We start from the raw sequence: 19750 nt of genomic DNA on the forward strand, positions 1-19750 counted from the left end.
AGGTCCGGCCCAGCCTCTGAGGCGCGCACAAGCTGAGTTACGGCACAAAGTCCGGCTCAGCCTCTGAGGCACGCACACGCTGGGTTACGGTAGATCGTCTCAGCCTCTGAGGCGTGCACACGCTGAGTTCCGACACAAAGTCCGGCTCAGCCTCTGAGGTGCGCACACGCTGGGTTACGGTAATAGACCGGCCCAGCCTCTGAGGCGTACACACGCTGAGTTACGGCACCAAATCCGGCCCAGCCTCTGAGGCGTGCACACGCTGAGTTACGGCAGACATCGGCTTAACCTCTGTGGCCCTCACTAGCTCGGATTCGGCAATGGTCAGCTGAGCCTCTGGGGCGTTAAGGGCCGCCGGGTCATGACGGGTATCCAGGCTAGCATTGTATCAGAGTCACGGATCGCCTTCTCGGCCGAGGCGAATCCGATGCGCCCCATCGTCCGGGATTAGTGGGAGTTCAGCAATAGAAGGCACAGCCCAGAAGTAATCTAAATAACCGACATGTCATGACTAAACTTGCCAATAAAGATCTTTACTTAAAATGGAGTCAGATGTAATTTGGTCTTTACCTACAACGGGTAAGTAACTTTACAGAAGCGCTCGGAAGGATCCACACGCATTTCAAGCCTTCGGCTGTCCTATTGGATTCCGCCATTGGGCCAGTGGACGGTTCCCCTACAAGTGTTTCAACTGAGGTTGATTTTGTTTATAATTTGTAGATTGGGTCATATGCCCTAAAGGGAGTTAAATCCTAGGAAAATAACAAAAGATAAAAAGGGTCAACATTTAATAAATGTAAACGTTTATCGAATACCTGTTTTCTTTGTGATTTTCATGTGAGGGAAAATTAGGGAGTAATTTCAGTGGGATTTTAATTTACTCTAGGTAACAGAAGGCAGTAAGAAACCACTTCAATAATCTATTTACAGGGTTCTTGCAGGTTTCAGTAAGTTAAATTTAAGACCTTTTTAAGACATTTTAAGACCATTATGAGTAAAATTTAAGACCAACACGATGCATTATAAGAAACATTCTAATGGTACCAGAAATTCTCAAAACATTCTATTTTTATTGATTCAATATTAAAACAGATAATCAAAATACTTAAAATGATAGAACTTGACATACATATTCCCAACACAACACTAGCCTAGCACATACAACCTAATCCTGCATATGCTGGAGTTCATCCCCTTTAGCACCGATTTCAGTTTCAAGGACTTTCAGTTCAGCAAGTTTTTCTTTGTACGCCCTTCTCAGGGCATTGGACTTGAAGAGAAGTTGAGCCATCTTGGAGCCAGCCCGCCTCTCAGCTTCTTCTGCAAGTACATCTGCCTCTCTGACAAGACAGGCGGACACATCCTCCAAGCTTGTCTTCCTTTTCTTAAGGTCCTGCAGAGACTGCTCAGCCAGCTTTCTTTTCTGGCTCTGGGATTCCTTTTCTTTTGTGATGCGCTCTTCGTCCAGAAAGAGGCGGTATTTTGACCGAGCTGCACCCACAGATGCCATAAGTTCCTTGGTGAGGGGGACCTGAGTGATACCCCCATGCATTGCAACATAGTCACATATCAACCTTTGTGCAACGATTGTGTGTTCTTGCATGTTTTCGGTCTCCACCTCCTTGTTGATAGAAAATCCCCTTTCAACAGAGGCCTGGCCATGTGAAAGCAGCAGTAATTTCTGGCAAAAGTCCCAAGCAGCAGGGTAGGGTCGGCTTAATCTCTCACGCAGGAAGGTGTCTAGGCGTCTCTCAAATGCCTGGAAGGCAAGAAATTCTTCATTTCTCGCCTCAACAGACAGGAAAGATTCAAATTGTTGGACAATGGCATCCCCTACAACAAAGTGTGAGAAAATAAGAAGTCAGTCAAATATGCATTTCATGACTGAAAATATTGCCACTTCTGTCTTGTTTTCTCTTCATTTTTGTATTGTGCCAACACACATAAAGGAAATAAACATGTATACCAAAACCAACTGTAAAGGCAAAAAGTGTAACAGTGCCAATATTTTTGGCCATGGCTGTAAATCACTGTGTTAGATAAAGACACTATCACCAAATGTCTGCAATAACAACAAAAACCTGTATAAAATGATGGAACTTATTCAATGCATCTGAGCCATAGGTAGCAGGTAGCACGGCAACAGGTAGAGGACCATCACAAGAGGGAATGATAAAAGTGAAACATCCATGCTAAACTAGCCCTGTTAGGACATTGGAAAAGTGTCAAATGGCAAAGCATATGTCTGCAACTAATGCTCTGAATAAAGTCCGATAAAAAAATCAAAGGATAGTTGAGCATGGTATTCAAACTTTGGTTCATAACCCCTTCCAAAACTATTCCTACCAGCAGGTACACCTCCTGTCAGGTGCTTGTTTTTCAGGAATGCCTGGACAAGAGCCTTCATCTTATTTTTGCATCTGTCTGGGTCCCTGAACATGAGAGATGGATCCAGACACTCCATCTGCATAACTGTTGCATATTTCAAGGGGCTCTTCTCCTGTGCTTTTCTTACGATGTTTGAGAAGCCCTGCAGACAATCCCTCCTAAATTTAAGGACCACTAGCTCTGCACTCTTACTGGCCTGGACAATAAAAAATACATGTCATTAATATCAAAATGGAGTTTAAGTACCATATGGCATGAAGTCATAGTGTTGGCCAATTATGTGACTTCATGCAATGAGGTCATACAATTTCTTATTTGCTGTGTTTGGAATGCCTCAGCAGAATCGTACTTGCGTCGCATGGTCTATGTGAATCTACCCTTCATTATGGGGAATCACCATCCAAAATGCATTGCTTTAAAGGAGAAAGCAGGCAAAAATATAGGTTCCGTATTGGTCTGTATGCATTGGTCTATACTTGCAGCGTACATGTTGATCATAATTAATATCCAAACATGAATTTGTGTGTTTGTTCATGTTAACATTGTAGTACTGATTCTAAACAAACATCACAGTATCTTAATTGGAAATCATAATTAATATCCAAACTACCAAACATAATACCTTGACTGCTGCCTCAGCACCCAAGCCGATATCAATCTTCTGGGGAAGAAGGAGCAAGGTCTTGTCAGATGTATCAAGTTTTGTGAGCTGAAGGGGAGTGATGTCTTGGAGGACCTCTCTCTTCACACAGCGTCTCAGTAGACTCTGTCAGTAGGCAAAAGTACCATTAGCCCATTTCATTTCCTTTTATCTTTTATCAAACAATGACATCATAATTCTAATCTAATTCAATAGGATTTCATTAATTTAAGAAGGCAATTAACCCAGACTTAGAATAGGAGACTGGCCCTACAACATTTTACATACAATCCCCAAAATGTGACAAATAGTTTGTTATTTTGGATAAAAGATTAATAAATAAACAAATAAGATGAGAAGCTCATGCCAACAAATCATACTACCCATATACAGTAAATAGTTACCTTAATCAACTCAGCCAAGTCTTTGCCAAGGAAAGGCATCACAGGTTCATCGGTCTGGTACATCTTCATGAATGGGTGGAAGGTCCTGGCCACAGTCATGAAAAAGTGCATCTTCGCTGTCATAAGGGGATCCTTAATGGCTGCCTCAATGGTGTCAAAAGACGCCGTCTTGGGGTTTAGCGTCACACATACAGCATGAGAGATGGCCAGACTGCCAGAGCCCGTTCAACAACTGGGAGATTTTCAAGCCACCTGTGGCCACAAAATGGCTTGGGAAACAGAGTACATTTTGTGATTTGTTTGTAGTCCTCCCTCCTTGCAGGAACGTTGTGGAAAACAGTGTGCATGGCCTTTTAAACTTTATCCACATTCCACATCGAAAATCCAGCCTTGAAGGCGTTATGAAGTGTGTGGAGTCCACAGCTGCCTACGGACACCATTTGTGCATGGTCCTGTTGGAGTAGGTCCAAAAGCTTCCAATTGACATTGGGCCCATCCATAGAGACTGAAATGAGCTTGCTGCGGTCCAATGGATGCAATGCCTCCTTTTGGAAAATAAGAAGAAATAAAAAGATTAAATAAATTAATGACCACACACATACATTTAACTGTATAAATTCAGCTACATGTTAAACTGCAACCTTTCTTCTGGTATGGAGCTGATGCAGATTATTAAAAGACATTCATTTTAAATTATAGTGAGGCTGAGAAGGAGTTTATCTCCACAGGTGTCCTTAACAAACAAAACGTACTTTTTACTTAAAAGTATTTTAAGTAAGTATTTGAAACTCACTCTACATTATCTAGCCTACTCGTTTTCATCCCATGCATAGGTTATATGCCGACTGAAAAATCATTAGGCTTTCATTTCCGTAGGATACAATGCTATCACACAGATCATACGATATACTGCTCTATCTGTGTGTGAGCTGGTCAGTGCGTGAACACAGAATAACCAGCTAGCCAAACTCGTTCACGAGCCAGGATCGTGAGCGCTTTGCTCCATTATTTTCTGTCTTCAAAGTTGACAGGTGAAAAGCGAGTAAAACTGCCACAAAAATGTAATGTACAAAAGAAACTAGGTTAAACCAGCCTAATAAGGTTGTTCTAACAAACCACTTAGCAGCTAGGCTAACTGAAAACCGCATTTATAGTTAGCTGAACAATGCATTGCATTAACCATACAAAGCTTAGCATAACACTGTAATCGCTAACACTTATTTACGAGTGAATGGAGAAACATTGTTCACTAATATTACGTCTACAGCAAGTAAATATGTAAACTAAAGTGAGAGACAACTCAGACTTACAGACATTGCTGTCGAGGGCATGAGAAAAAATATAAATTAGCCTATATGATTGTTATTCTATGGGACATTGATATGGAACGGAGCTTAAATGTTATGCCCTAATTTTAGAACTATTTTCAACAGTTAAACTGTCAACACAGCCAAACAAAAAACTCCATTCTATTTGTCCGGGCTATTAAAGCTGTCACTTACTTCGATGTGCTTCAGAAGGTCCTGCGCTGTCCCATGTCCCATGAACTGAGAGCCCAGATATCTCGACCGCACCTCCCCATTGCTCCAGAAATGAACGTGGAGATCCAGCTGCTTGGATTTGGTGGATGAGTTGAAGCTCTCGTTGAACATCAAGACATGCTGTCCGCTAATGGTGTTAATTAGATCTCTCTTGATGAAGTCCGCTATGCCAAATCTTGCTATATAAGCGATTTTGTTTGGTCCGCAGGTAAACATTTTTGCAATGTTTGAGTCGGGGAACATTGTCTGGAAAAGGTCACCAATATCATCACTGCTGTTATATGACAAATGTTTTGTCACTGTGTGGAGAATCCAAAGTACCTCAGATTTTGAGGTCTCGGTTGACCCGAAAGTAGCCCGAAGATCATTAGGTCTATGAAGGTCGACGAAGATGTAACGTGGAGTCCGGAGGGACCAAGCGACGATGATGTAGATGGCTGCTGGGATGGGGCACAAAACTGTGAGATGGTCTGACTCCGCTGAAGGCTTTTCATGGCAAGCTGGTGTTTGTCTGCTTTGGCATGAGACTCCAGCGCCTTTACACCCAATGTCCCCAACTGTATTACCTTCTTGCAGACTTTGCAGCGAGCCTCATGCCTACTGCTGGGGACAGCTTGTAACCAGCTGCAAAAATTGCCATTATCGAGCCAAGCGCCGTTAAACACACACTTACCCATCTTTAAAAGCTATACGCTTGACAACAGGGTGTCACTACCGAAAATGTAATTTCCGGTAATGTACACTTCTACAGGCTGGATACTGAACATTTTGCGGCAGACCGTGATTGCGTGATTCAGGGACGTGGACGTCGTGTATCATCATTCATTGGTCACGTATTGTGAGATGGGTCATCGATGTTTATATTTGTAGTTCAGCAGTCACTTTATTGTGGTATTTAAACCATTTTGCTTTGCCGTTTGTAATGTTTGCATCTGTGTTTGCATTTAGTGCCTGACAGTAATCTTACATAAGATTTTGTCCAAATGGTATTGCTGAATAGATGCCTTTTCTTTAGAAAACGTAATAAAATTGGGGTGTATATCAAAATTGTTCTTTATTCATGAACCAAAATTTTTAACCTGTTGTTTGAATTTTTAACCTTGTGTTTGAAGAAGGAAGTCGTTTTCCTTTGCCTGCTGGGCTAAAATGAAGGGAAAGGAAGCTAACAAAATGCTCCCCTTAGTTATGGACATGGGCATCATTTACCCTAATTCCTGTACATCTGGTTAATGTTTTTTTTTTTATTATACTTTAGGCCATTTTAAATCTTATTTTGTTTATCAAGGGGTTGTGATATATGTACAGCATTTTCTAAAATCACACCAAAATAATAGTAAAGAACTTTTATTTGCACAACGTAAACAACTAAACGCATGGATGTGCGGTTTGGCCCAAAATAAAACAAATATCATTTGCTTCATTTAGCACCACAACACACAGCTGCCATAACTGACATGAGTGTGTGGTAATTACACTGATACAAATAAGAAATGACTAAGGAGAAAAAAGAAGGCTTAGTTTAAGTAACTTCACAGCACATCGAACTGCGTGTAATACATAATGGTAATTTCATTTAGCACATTAATAAAAACATTAATGTCACCTTTGACTGTAAAATTGATGGCCGTACGCCATATTTTACGTCACTCCTTCTGAGGCACATTGGGTATTAATGCCCTGTGCGAAATAAAATCTTTTACAGTCAAAGGTCTTCATCATTATCCGGTTAAATCTTCTCTTTCCTCTCGCTGTGGACATTCTCATCAAAAATCAACAATGAAATGTGACGCGATGCCGTAAAAATAGCACGCCACCTTCCAGAAGTCGTAAGCATGCATATGTGTAGTAGCGTAAGTTACATTTTCGGTAGTGACACAGGGCTCTCAAGTTTTCCGAACTGTTTGTTTGCCTAGCTGCAGTGATCACGCAATGGGATTTGTAGTTTTATTACCACACAGACATCGGTGCAGACCAGTGTCTTGTTTTACAGCGTTTTACTATTTTATTTTCTGCGGAAAACGCTTTTTGGGAATTAATGGAGGTAAGAATTTTAAGACTTGGGTAAATTAAATTTAAGACCTAAGATGAAAATCTGGGCATTTTTAAGACATTTTAAGGCCTTAAATTTAACTTTCTGAATTTTAGACTTTTTAAGACCCCGCGGGAACCCTGTATTTACTTCTGAAAAACTGTACACTGATATCTGAGATCCGGGGTGGTAGATAAATGTTTTAATGCTTAGATGTGAACTGTCCTTTGTAATTTAAAGGTACGTAATGTGTAACTCTCCTTTCGGAATTTTATTTTATTTGTATTGCAATTTTCCCTAGACATATTTATTATTCGAGCTGTTCAACAGGAGAGGGCTACATTTGTGGGGGCTCGTCCGGGATCTTTTTTTTTTTCAATTTTATTCAGATTGTGTTTTCAGAAGCTGTGATGTTCTGTGGAAAGAAAATTGAAAGTGTTTTTTGAGAGTTCTATCTAGAGAGTTTTAACACTTAAAAGCGGGTTTTTAGGACAAATGGATAAAATGGAGCTTAGTGAGGTTATTGAATGGTGCAGGGAAAAAGATGTTGAGCTGGACAGAGTTTTTATTTTGAGAAATGTGCCTACAGACTGCGAAGACAGAGTAGTCTATAGTTCCAGGGCTTGGGAAATGCAAAGTGCTTGATCGCTGCGCTGACAAAACTAAACAATGTCAATTTGTTTTGATGGAAGTAGCTGGCAGCATTTCAAAGATGTATGTTCCTGCAGAGATTGGAGGACCTGAAGAGGGATCCTGGAACACACAGGTTGTTCATGTTACAGCTGAAACCCCTAAACAGAGTACGGAAGAAGAGTTCCAGGCTAATTTGAGCTCTTTTCTCCAAAAAGAGGGAAGACCCTTAGTTGACTTTCCAAGTCTTGCTTCCTCTACACCTGACCTCAACACTAAGCTAGTTGATGCTATAAACTCCCTGGTCCAAACGTGTCATCTGGCTTCATCTGAAGAAAGGGTCACATATAGAAAGCTGCATCCTTTCTCAGGGTTTATACCGACTCCTCCTGGGGAAGAAGAGTATGAGGTCTGGGTGGAGCAGACTACTCACATTCTGGAAGAAGGGCAGTGTTCTGATAACGTCAAGAAGCAGAGACTAGTAGAGTGTCTCAGAGGTCCTGCAGGAGATATTGTAAGGTTTGAGAAGACTGGAAATTCTTCTGCTACTTTCAGTGATTATCTTAGTGTGTTAGAGTCAGCATTTGGCACTACTGAGGATGCTGCAGATTTGATGTTAAAGTTTCGGGGCACCTACCAGAATGAAGGAGAGAAGCTCTCCTACATACTGAGGTTGGACAGGATGCTGCACAGTATGCTGAGGAAAAAAGGCATTGAGTATTCTTCCCTGAATCATCTTCGAATGCAGCAAATAGTCAGAGGTGCCCTTTCAAGTGACCTGGTGGCTATGCGTTTAAGGATGACCCATAAACGGTGTGCCCCTCCCTCTTTCAATGAGTTAATGAAGGAGGTAAGAGAAGAAGAAAATATGGTGAACAGTAGGAGCTCATTACAAGCTAATGTAGCCATGTCAGTATTGCCCTTGGCCAAGGAGAAATCATCTGTTAACACTAGTCTTCCCGGCTCAGAAGTGGAAAAGCTGAAAAGGGAGATTAGGGCACTAAAAGATGAGGTGTCGCGCTTGTCAGCTGCAGCGAAAGACCCTGTAAACCATGACCGTCCTGTTATGCATAGTCTAGCTGCAACTGGGGAGAGTAAAACGCCAATCAGACCAGTGAACAAAGCAGGTGTCTTCTGTTACAGATGTGGAGAAGATGGGCATCTAAAGCGTGACTGTACTAACGAAGAAAATCTCAGGAGAGTAAATCAGCGACTCATCAGAATGAGACAGTCGTCGGGAAACTTCTCCGGGGCTCAGTAGAGAAACGGCCTGAAGCTCCGGGGAAGACACGTTCCATACAGTGCAAAAGAGTAAAAGCTGAGCCAGCAGTTCTTCCGAGCGGGTTGGTGGGACCTAGCTCTGTTCTTCCTATCTAGGTGGAAGGGATCTATGCAAAGGCTTTGCTGGATAGTGGATCGCAAGTCACTCTGCTATACAGATCATTCTATGAGGAATATTTGAAGCATCTGCCATTGATACCAATAGAGAATTTGGAGATATGGGGTTTAAGCATGCAGCGGTACCCATATGATGGCTGTTTGTCTCTAAGGCTTGAGTTTCCTGGATCTGTAGCAGGAGTGGCGGAATCCATAGATGCACATGTGCTGGTCTGCCCCGATCCGGTCATGAAAGGAGATGTCAGCATTCTGGTGGGAACAAATACCGCTGTAGTGAAGAAGTTGGTAGAAGCATGCAAAGAGAAGGTGGGAGATGATTTTCTTCATACCTTGTCCGTTCACCCTGTGATCAGAAATGCTTATGAACAGGTCATTGCTGTTGGAAAGGGTGATCTTGACAACCGAAGAGGGACAGTCTGGTATCTTCATCCTAAGCCACTGAAATTGCCCCCAGGGAGAGGCCGAGCGCTTGGAGAAAGAAGCACAGACCGCTTAGTCCGACACCAGGATGACGAGCACTATGGCCGTGGAAGGTCTGGGCATTTTGAGCTTTTGAAAAACCGTGTTGCCGTAGAAGTGAAACACGGTGTCGAATGCGGGGCGAAGAGCTGTTTGGCTTTGCGCCTTTCCCGCTCCGGCCAGATGAGGAGTAAATAAAAGGTTGAATGCTGCGCCATGAAGAGAACGCTGCGCAGGGAGGAGGCCGGGTCAGCCTGGGGCACCCCCCCGACATCTCGGCGATGTAGTGCCCCCCCCCTCCCGGCCCAAGAAACTTGCCACCCACAAGTAGGCGCCCTTCAGATGGACCGCAACAAGCGCAACTCGATCGCCGGCTTCCCCACACGGGCCGAGCGGCTGGAAGACCAGGATGGCGGCAGAGGAGCAGGCGAGACAGGGCCTTCACAGGGCAGCCGTGTCTGCAGCTCGTCCTACCGCGCCCTCATCAGCGCCTTCTCCCGCCTCACGCACCTTGATGACTTCTTCTGTGAGTGGATTGGCTCCGGCTTCTTCTCCGAGGTCTACAAGGTGCGACACCGGACTTCTGACCAGGTGATGGCACTGAAGATGAACACGATGAGCAGCAACAGGGCCAATATGCTGAGGGAGGTGCAGCTGATGAACCGGCTATGTCACCCCAACATACTGAGGTTCATGGGTGTCTGTGTTCAGGAGGGGCAGCTCCACGCTCTGACTGAGTACATCAAAGGGGGAACCTGGAGCAGCTTCTGGACAGCAACAAGCAGCTGAGCTGGGGGGTGCGCGTGAAGCTGGCCAGGGATGTGGCCCTGGGCCTGGCCTACCTGCACTCCAAAGGCATCTTCCACCGAGACCTCACCTCCAAGAACTGCCTGATCAAGACGGACGAGCCCCCACAAATGTAGCCCTCTCCTGTTGAACAGCTGAAATAATAAATATGTCTAGGGAAAATTGCAATACAAATAAAATAAAATTCCGAAAGGAGAGTTACACATTACGTACCTTTAAATCACAAAGGACAGTTCACATCTAAGCATTAAAACATTTATCTACCACCCCGGATCTCAGATATCAGTATACAGTTTTTCAGAAGTAAATAGATTATTGAAGTGGTTTCTTACTGCCTTCTGTTACCTAGAGTAAATTAAAATCCCACTGAAATTACTCCCTAATTTTCCCTCACATGAAAATCACAAAGAAAACAGGTATTCGATAAACGTTTACATTTATTAAATGTTGACCCTTTTTATCTTTTGTTATTTTCCTAGGATTTAACTCCCTTTAGGGCAGGGGTATTCAACTAAAATTTAAAGAGGTCCAGTTAGAGAAAAAATCTTGAAGCAAAGGTCCAGAAGATCATAATGTCTAAATATTTAATAGTGTGATATATATTTAAGTAGCCTATTAGTTGCATCAACGTTGTATGTAATCAATACCTGACTGTCAAATCAAATTAATTCAATACAATTCAAAAACGCTTTGACATTATTTATTGTCACGTGACATAGAACTTCGGCCAGCTGGCTGGAGTGAGATTTTCAATTCGAGATGTCTGCACACATATAACAGTTCTTACCCTTGTAAATAGTCTGCTTTTGTATTTAACCGTGTAAATACACATTTGACGTAGCTAATTTTAGGTTTTATAATGGAATAATATAGATTTGCCGCAAGATTTCCAGCATGAGTCTGAAAGCGTTTCACGCCAGTTGCTTGAGATTTGGCAATATTTATATAACAGGTAACATTACTTTATACATATGTTAAAATGCAGAAACTTCAACGAACATGAAATCAACAATAAACTACGTCTATTTATCCAACGTGTTATATATTTACATATTGTATTTGAAAACTTTTCAGCTTTACGATTTCAGGTTCTACTGCTAAACCACTACCGAAAAGACTACAAACGCTGCGTCGGTTAAAATAAAAGCGCCCCGTCAGTTTTGAAACAATAACTAAATGTTTTGGCTGTCGGTCCGGGTCCGTATGGGACAGCTTCTGGGTCCGGACCCGGACCGCGGTCCGCCTGTTACAGTGTTAGTGACCGCTGCTTTAGGGCATATGACCCAATCTACAAATTATAAACAAAATCAACCTCAGTTGAAACACTCGTAATAAACAAAGTTTCACAACAACATAACATGAAAAATACCCAAATTAAAGTAATACCCAGCATGGGATTTTAGTCTTTCGATGGCGCGCAACGTTGGAGCTCACGTGAATATGCAACAGGTAGTAGTACTCACAAATTCCCATGAAACGACGAAGTTCAAAAACACAGCACCATTTCAGGAAACAAGATGAACTGATAAGCAAATCCGATCGTCACTGATATCCTCTTGTGGAACGGCAAAGAAGCATCGGGGTATCACGTCCACGCGTATCCTCAGTTCGCGACCACACAGGCCTCGTTGACCACCGGAACAGCCTCCATCTCACAGTCCATCTCCCCGTCTTCATGAGTTCCATCCGAGTTACTCACTCGCTCTCGCTGAACTCTCTATAACTCTATCAACCCTTTGTCGTTTGGTGAATGTAGAAAATAAAACAGCTTTCAGTTCTTAACTTTTTAAACCAAAAGATTGCGAGTATTTTAACTGTTATCTCCTCAAAAGAAAAAAAAACCCCACACGTCTCTTTCCCCTCCGTTGCCTCACCCCTCCCCTTCCGGGGTCATTTTCAAGACGTGTCATTGGTTAATGGATAACCTTTCTTTTAAAATAAAATACAAACTTAGATTTTTTTTTAAAGATCACATCAATTTTAAACCCATTTTTTCTTTATGTAAAACAACAAATATGAACTTGAAGTCAAACAATAATAAAATTAAATAAATAACCAAAAAAACTTTATTTTAATAGACCTTTTTAGTAGGGCTCTACAGTAAGATTCTGATAGGTTTATTTTTTTTCCATTACTGCAATATGTCACTCATGATTATATAACAGAATAGATGAAACCCTGCCTACATCTAGCTTTCCCCCAGGGGATTCACTATCCCAGTGTAATTCAATACAGTCAGTATCTACTGAGATGCTTGATATATTTTCTTTTTCATTGCATTTTTGATGGACATAGAGGACAGTATTTGGCTGAGACAGTATTAGCTTGAAATTTTTATTTTATAATAAATACAGTTTAAATACAGCTCAACCTCATGACAGTGAAAAAGTCTGCAGGCCATTGCAGAGGTCTTGGATGATGTTCTCATCTATGGAGGTCTTTGGTGGCTGTCGCAACCAGTGTCTCTGCCTAGGCCAGTGGTGGGTCTCATATTGAGGTACAGAGAATGGGTCCTTCCGCCTTGCGGATTCCCTCTTTCCCTGAGCAACAGCTTCCCTCCAAGATGATGGGGGGAGTGCGGTGGACAGAACTGGGGTTTCTTCCCTGTCATGCACTTTCTGGACCACTGGCTGAGGCAGGACACACAGATGAAGTTGCATCCTCAATGTTAGGCCTCTGGAGACCAATTTCTTTAGCTGGCCTGTTGCACAGAAACATTTCTCTTTATTGTAAACTGTAAGATGATTACAGCAACTATTCTGCTGTTATTCAATCAGTGAGAATAATTTACATAGTACCGACCAATTTTTTAAACTTCAATTAACATCAGACTGGCTCAAACTCATGTTAAAAAAAGTTCTGAAATACATACGTTTATATACGGGCTGATGATAATGTTCCACCGCCCCAGCATCCACGTCTCCAGTACAGGTGCCAGCCTGGTTAGAGGGAGGTGATGTGGGTGGAGATTCGTCATCTCCCCAATCAATCACCTCATCCTACTTATTCCAGGCTGCCCAGTACTCATTATCTGTCCAGCTCACGGCTTTTTCCAATCGCCTAGTGCTGAGAGGAGAAACAGGTTTCAGTCAGACAGGTTGCACTACAGCTCACCAGACAACAGTAAAAACCTCTTAAAGAGCAAATACATAAGCCGGTTCTATCTAATAATTGTATTTAATAATAAAACAGTACAATCATCAAAGTTTTATCAATGTAGATGGCCAGAAAATTTTACTGTCACATATATATGTACTTGTTACTGTGGCAGTACACTTGTTAACAATAATGCTAATATACTCACTGCAGCTACAGGATATATATATATATGGGGCATATGGCATACCGAGCATTCTCCGGTATGGTATTAATTCTAGTGGCACCCCCCTCCCCCAGTCAATAAAATGTATTGCTTGGCAAAAGTTATCCACTTAATGCCAACAAAGGGAAGGGTGAGTGCACTTGACCTTCTGAACATGATAACTGGTATTTGTTGCATCTTTTTATCACTTCACATAATGTCAAACGTTTAAATGCAGTTTTGGGTGTTTTTAGAAATCCATATTGCTCCCTCTCACGAGAGAGTAAAAACCACTATCTCTGTTGGGACCAGTGGTGGGTCTCGTACTGAGGCACAGAGAATGGGTCCTTCCACCCTGTGAATTCCCTCATTCCCTGAGCGACAGGTTCCTTCCACGCTAATGGGGTGACGGTGGTTTCCAGAACTGGGGCTTCTTGTTCCCTGTCATGCACTTGGCTTTGCTGGACCAATTGCTGAGGCTAAGAATGAAGTCGTATCCTCACCATTAAGCCTCTGGACAGCAGTTTCTTTTGCTGACCTGTTACATAGAAACACTTCTCTTTATAGTAACCTGCAAGATGATTACAGCAACCATTCTGCTGTTATTCAGTCAGTGAGAATCATCTCCCTGCTGGTCCATTCCCGGGTGGGGGGGGCTCTTTGTATGGGCCCCCCTTGGATCATCCTGCAGTGTCGGGGGGGAGGTGTGCCGGGTCGCTGCGGTGGGCGGCGGTCCGTCCTGCTGGGGGACGGGCTGGCCCCCCCCGGTGTGTGGGGGGCCGTCTGCCTGGGAGGGTGGGGTGGTGGTTCCGGTCCCTTCGGCCCTGGACCCGCCTGCCTCGGTGGGGGGGTTGCGGGTGGGGCTGGGGGGCTCGCCGCCCGTCCTCCCTCTGCGGGCCTCCCTGTACGGGGGTTGGTGCCCCTTTAGTCCCTCGCGGGCTGCTTCCTGGGTTGGGCGGGTGGTTATCTCCGGGGCACATGGCCGTGGGCCCTTGTGCTGGGGGGGCGGCAGGGTGGCCTCGGTTGCCTGGTTTCTCCTGCCTTCGCAATTATTATTATTATCACTGATGTTGTTATAATTTTTGTTGTTTGATGAGTGTTATGTTTCTTATGGTTGTTTGTATTCTGTATTCCCCTATACTTCATTTTTTTCCATCCCACCTACATTATTAGTGTTATTATTTCTGTATACCTTTTTGTTTCTTCTCTCCCCATGGTGATTGATGTCTGTTATTGTTACGCTTGTTGTTTCTATATCCCCCCCTGTTTTTTTTTTTTCCCCTTTTCCACGGTACTGGTGAGTTCGGAGCAGCCACACTCTTTGCTCTTGAATTTAGTGTAAAATAACGTTGTCCTCCGAAGAGGGGGGGTGGTGGTGGGCAATAAAAATAAAAAAAAAAGCAAGTACTATATTGATGGTAAAATGTATAAATAAAATTACATGAAAGCATGCATATAAGAAATAAGAAAATAAAAATTTATGGAAATGTAGTACAATAAGTAACAGATGTAAAGAGTAAGAGGTTAATTAAAATTAAATGAAATGTGTCATTAAAAACTTCATGACAAAAACCATAGGAGAACCTGGAAAGCAATAGAGAAGGTGGATCTTTAATTTAAGATTTATACTCTTCAATAGTAGTGCAGGGCTTAATGTGGAGACTATTCCAAAGTCAGGGGGCAGCTACAGAGAAAGACCGGGGGGGGTTGAATATGGAAATAGCAGATCTGAAATGTATTGTGGGGCTAATCCACTGAGTGCTTTAAAAGCAAATAGCAAAGTTGTAAGGAAAGCACTGCAGAGAGAGACCCTGGTATTCCAGTGAGGAATGGATACAGATTAAATAAAACCAAAATATGACACAGAAGGTGAGACTGAACTCAGACCTCAAGCTGATGAAGGAGGGATGTCTGCCTCTGAGCTGCACACTCAGCCCACTGAGCCAAGCGGCGGCCTGACTAAGGCAACATCAGACAGGGAAAAGGCACAGAGTACAGGGCCAGACGGGCACCGACCCTGACAAGTAATATTACAGTGTCAAACTCATGATGATGAACCATGAAAACCTGGATATAACTGAGGAGGACCAGGGACCCCATTGTGTACGAAACATCATTGTTGTTGCATCACTTCCTGTGTGATGTGTAAAGTGACCCTTCCCTCTTTACTGTGACTGCTGTATGTGAGCATAGAGAAGACAGAGAAACAGTGAAGTTACGGAAAATTGGGACGTGAGTGTCAGTCTCCACAGATCTGAGGTCAGTGAGACACATAAAAAGGCTCCTCTGATGCTCCTCTTCATCCTCTGATGGGCCACCAGGTGAGAATCACTTACTTTAGGATGGTTATTTTTTCACTTCCTGTTTATAATGACTAACAGCAGACATCCTAGGAAAATGTACAAATTCACTATAATTTGACATTAACTGTGTATGAGCCCTCTGATGGACGGGCATCTCCTATGGATTAATGTCAGGTAAGAGGTTATGCTCAGAGTAAAGACGTCTGGGCTGACTGACTGATTTTAGAATTGACTGCAGTCTTTTCTGTGTCCACCATGTGGCAGCAGTGCACAGAAATGTTCTAATTCTATCCTGTCTGAGTTGGGTGAAGTAAGATCTGTTTCGCTTCTGCTTATGCCCCCACCCCCCACAAAGCTCATTCTTCCTGGACCTCTGTAGCCATATCCTTAAACTCCATGATTATGAGTTCATTACAGGAACAGATGCTAATGTTGTCCATGACCCAGTCCTGGATAAATCCGATTCTCTCTTAGGTAGTCAGGTATCCCCTCTAGTCACCAGTATTGATCAATGAAGTATCTATTGTTAGAAGCTCCTTTTCTATCTGAGCATATCCTTGCTAAGTTTGCATGAGTGCTCTGCTCCCAAAAGCCACTGGTTTTCTGCATTGTATCACAGCTGCACCCAAACTGGTGTCTGAAGCATCACACTGGAGAATCAAGTCTTCCTTGGGATCATAATATTTCAGTACTGGTGCATTCACAATGGACTCTCTGATTTTGGAGAATGCAGCATCCTGAATGTCTGTCCACTCCCACAAACTGCCTTTATGGGTCGGCTGTCGCAGAGGCTCACACTGGTCTGAACGGTGGCTGCAAAACTTGGCTAAGAAATTTACCATTTTTAGGAGTCTTTGCCTCCCTTACCATGTGTTGGGCATCTGCTGGATTGCTTTGCCTTTTTCTGGATCAATTTGAAGTCCATCCACTGTCAGTAAATATCCTATGAATGGAACAGCGTCTGTCTCACTCTTACTTTGCATTTAGCCTGATGTTTTTCTCAGTACATCTGTTCATAAATTACGTCAGTCTTCTGTCACGATCTTTCTCTGCCAGTTCCATTGTGTCTCCCTCACCTGTGATCGAAATGCCGTCTGTAATCACATGACCTCCCTCCAAGCCGTTCCAGGGCTCAGTCATCATTGGAAAATCTCTGGTGCTGATGCCCATAGGTACTGTATGCACAGCCGCCTGTACCTGCCACAAGGGGGCGAGAAAGTGGTCGGGTAGCTGAAGTTTTCCTCCAGCTTGACAGGCCAACAGGCATTTCTGATGTCACACACTGAAAAGCTTCTTTAGATCTAGCAAGATGTCATCAATGGTAGGGAGAGGAAAATGGTTCCTCTTCAGTGCTTTATTCAGTGGTTTAGGGTCTGTACACACGCTGAGCTCACCGTTTGGCTTCTTTGTGAGGACTAGGCTGCTCCACTCCATGCTTTTGTCCACAGGTGTTACTATTCCCCTCCTCTTTAGGTGAAGCAGCTCTTCCTTTAAAGCAGACATGATGGAAAGCAGAACCTGTCTCTCTGATAGCTTGATTGGTGTTGCCCTCCTGTCTACTTCTATCTCATATTCTCCATCCAAGCAGCCATCGCCTTTGAAAACATCAGGATATGTAGCTTTAATGTGCTCCACTGTCCATGGCCCTTCTGTGGAATCTTCTGTCACAGCACTGTCTAGTGCCAGTATATTCTCTTATTGCACCTTCAACAGATTCATAGTCCATGAAGACTACATCATACCTTTTCATATTTTTAGGTTCTTCAGTACGTGTTTACATCAGACGAAGGCTACAGTGTACTTTTGTTATACATTGCTAGTAACTGATTTGTCTTTTCAGTCAGAATGTCAGGAATTACTATGTGTACAGAAACAATATTGCAATTGGCCCCACAGTCTACACTAGTGGCCAAAACTGTGGAAACACGTAACATTTTTGGAATTCCGCTCTAAAATAGCTGTTAATTACTATAGGAATTTTGGTGGTAATGTCTATTAAAGAATGTTTACAAATATCATACATTGGATTAAATTAGTAACTTGAGCAGTTGAATAGTTCTGCAATCTAAGCAGGATGATCCCCAGACTCTGTGACACCCCTTGTGCTGGGATTCGTGTCCTTTGCTCCTGCAGGTGACCCAGTGGTGATGGGGTCAGAGCCCCAGTCCTTGGTATCTGTTTTGGCCCCAGCACCCAGCCTCCTGCCTTGGCCCAAGCCACTGGCCTGCACACCTCAGTGGATCGTCAACAGTACACTAATTGATCCATGGAGCGATAGCGACTGGAGGAGCCCAAGGAAGAGGAAGACCTTACTGGGCTTCTAGTAGTGACGCAGACAACCTGCCCTTACTGCTCCCTCTTGTTGCCCAGAAGGTCCGGCTCCCTGGAACTCAGCCATGGAAGGCCACTCAACACATCACTTCTCTGCGACATGGTGCCTCGAAACTCTCCACAAATTCTTCCATTGACTCCCCAAAGCACACAGCTGCTTTGCTCGCTTTCACTGGACATTGAAAGAGGAGATGGCGGAAGGCAGCTGACCTGATATCACTGAACCCAGTTCAGTTAGTGCCCAGTCCCAGTGAAATTGCTGCAGCTTCGCCCTGTGGATGAATAATTAGTTAAAATTTACTGAACAGGTAATCAAAGTTCCCTTCAAATGACTCAATTTTTCTTGTACGTGATTGTGTAATCACCTGGGTTACTCCCTTAGATACTCCATCCCATAATTATCGTCACCCTGACCTTCTGTAGGTATTAATCCCATGTCAGATGTCTGCACAGCTATTCCCTACCATTCTCTCACACAAAGTGCATCACAGAGCCTCTTTTGTTCAAACCATGGCTACCTTGTTTAATACTACAAATTCTATTGTCATCATAAGCAAATATATATGCCTTGTGCATAGTAAATCTTTTAGTGTCCAAGCAGCATAAAGAAAAATTATGATGCATTTTATTATAAGTTTTACACTGTATATAGTAATAATAATAGAATGACTTGCTGAAGTATTTGGTGCTAAATATTCAGCCTTGTGGTTTTGTCACTTCCTGTTTAAAGTGTCCACTCCCCTTTCACTCTGCCTGCTGTGTGTGAGAATAGAAACGACAGAGTCAGTGAAGGTCCAGAGGATAAGGAAGTGAGGGTCAGTTTTCCTCAGATCTGGGCTCAGTGACACACACACGTATGGATCCTCTGATGCTTCTGTTTCTTCTCATTGCTGGGCTCACAGGTGAGTGTCTCTCATTACAGTGGTACTGAGTAGAGATCTCTCTCCTGCTCCTCACACACTGTCAGCTGCAGTTTGGAGATCATGGTGTCAGATGTGAATTATGGCAGTATTAATAAAAACATCTTTGTCTTGGAAATTGGAAATACATATTATATTCTTAGAAATGTACCCTGAATCAGGTAATTGAAACTATATACATAATATCTAAATATACTGCATGATATATACAGTATAAAGAACATAAGAACATAAGAACTATACAAATGAGAGGAGGCCATTCGGCCCATCGAGCTCACTTAACTGATAGCTCAGAGTTGTTAAAATCTTATCTAGCTCTGATTTAAAGAAACCCAAGGATTCAGCTTGCACTACGTTATCAGTATTCCATACTCTGACTACACGCTGTGTAAAGAAGTGCTTCCTCAAATTTGTTTTAAAATGTTCTCCTGCTAATTTCCACCTATGGCCACGAGTTCTTGTATTTGAACTAATGCTGAAGTAACTATTCGGTTGAACAGCATCTAAACCTGTTAGAATCTTATAGACCTGGATCATGTCCCCCCTCAGTCTCCTTTGCTTGAGGCTGAACAGATTTAGTTCAACTAACCTTTCCTCGT

The 19750-nt window shown here is 43.0% G+C and overlaps 1 protein-coding gene across 1 annotated transcript; it reads right to left on the reverse strand.

Annotated features, from left to right (window-relative positions):
• Positions 1-1050: 1050 nt before the first annotated feature.
• Positions 1051-12174, reverse strand: LOC140585584 (uncharacterized). Its single transcript, XM_072708061.1, has 6 exons — positions 11760-12174; positions 4935-5410; positions 3433-3977; positions 3011-3154; positions 2347-2584; positions 1051-1833 (listed from the first exon to the last, which is right to left on the reverse strand). The coding sequence occupies exons 3-6, from the start codon at positions 3553-3555 to the stop codon at positions 1166-1168; spliced, it is 1173 nt and encodes a 390-aa protein (XP_072564162.1). The 5' UTR covers positions 3556-3977; positions 4935-5410; positions 11760-12174; the 3' UTR covers positions 1051-1165.
• Positions 12175-19750: the final 7576 nt, after the last annotated feature.

The sequence above is a fragment of the Paramormyrops kingsleyae genome, unplaced genomic scaffold, assembly GCF_048594095.1.
Source record: "Paramormyrops kingsleyae isolate MSU_618 unplaced genomic scaffold, PKINGS_0.4 ups33, whole genome shotgun sequence".
Taxonomy (NCBI): Eukaryota; Metazoa; Chordata; class Actinopteri; order Osteoglossiformes; family Mormyridae; genus Paramormyrops; species Paramormyrops kingsleyae.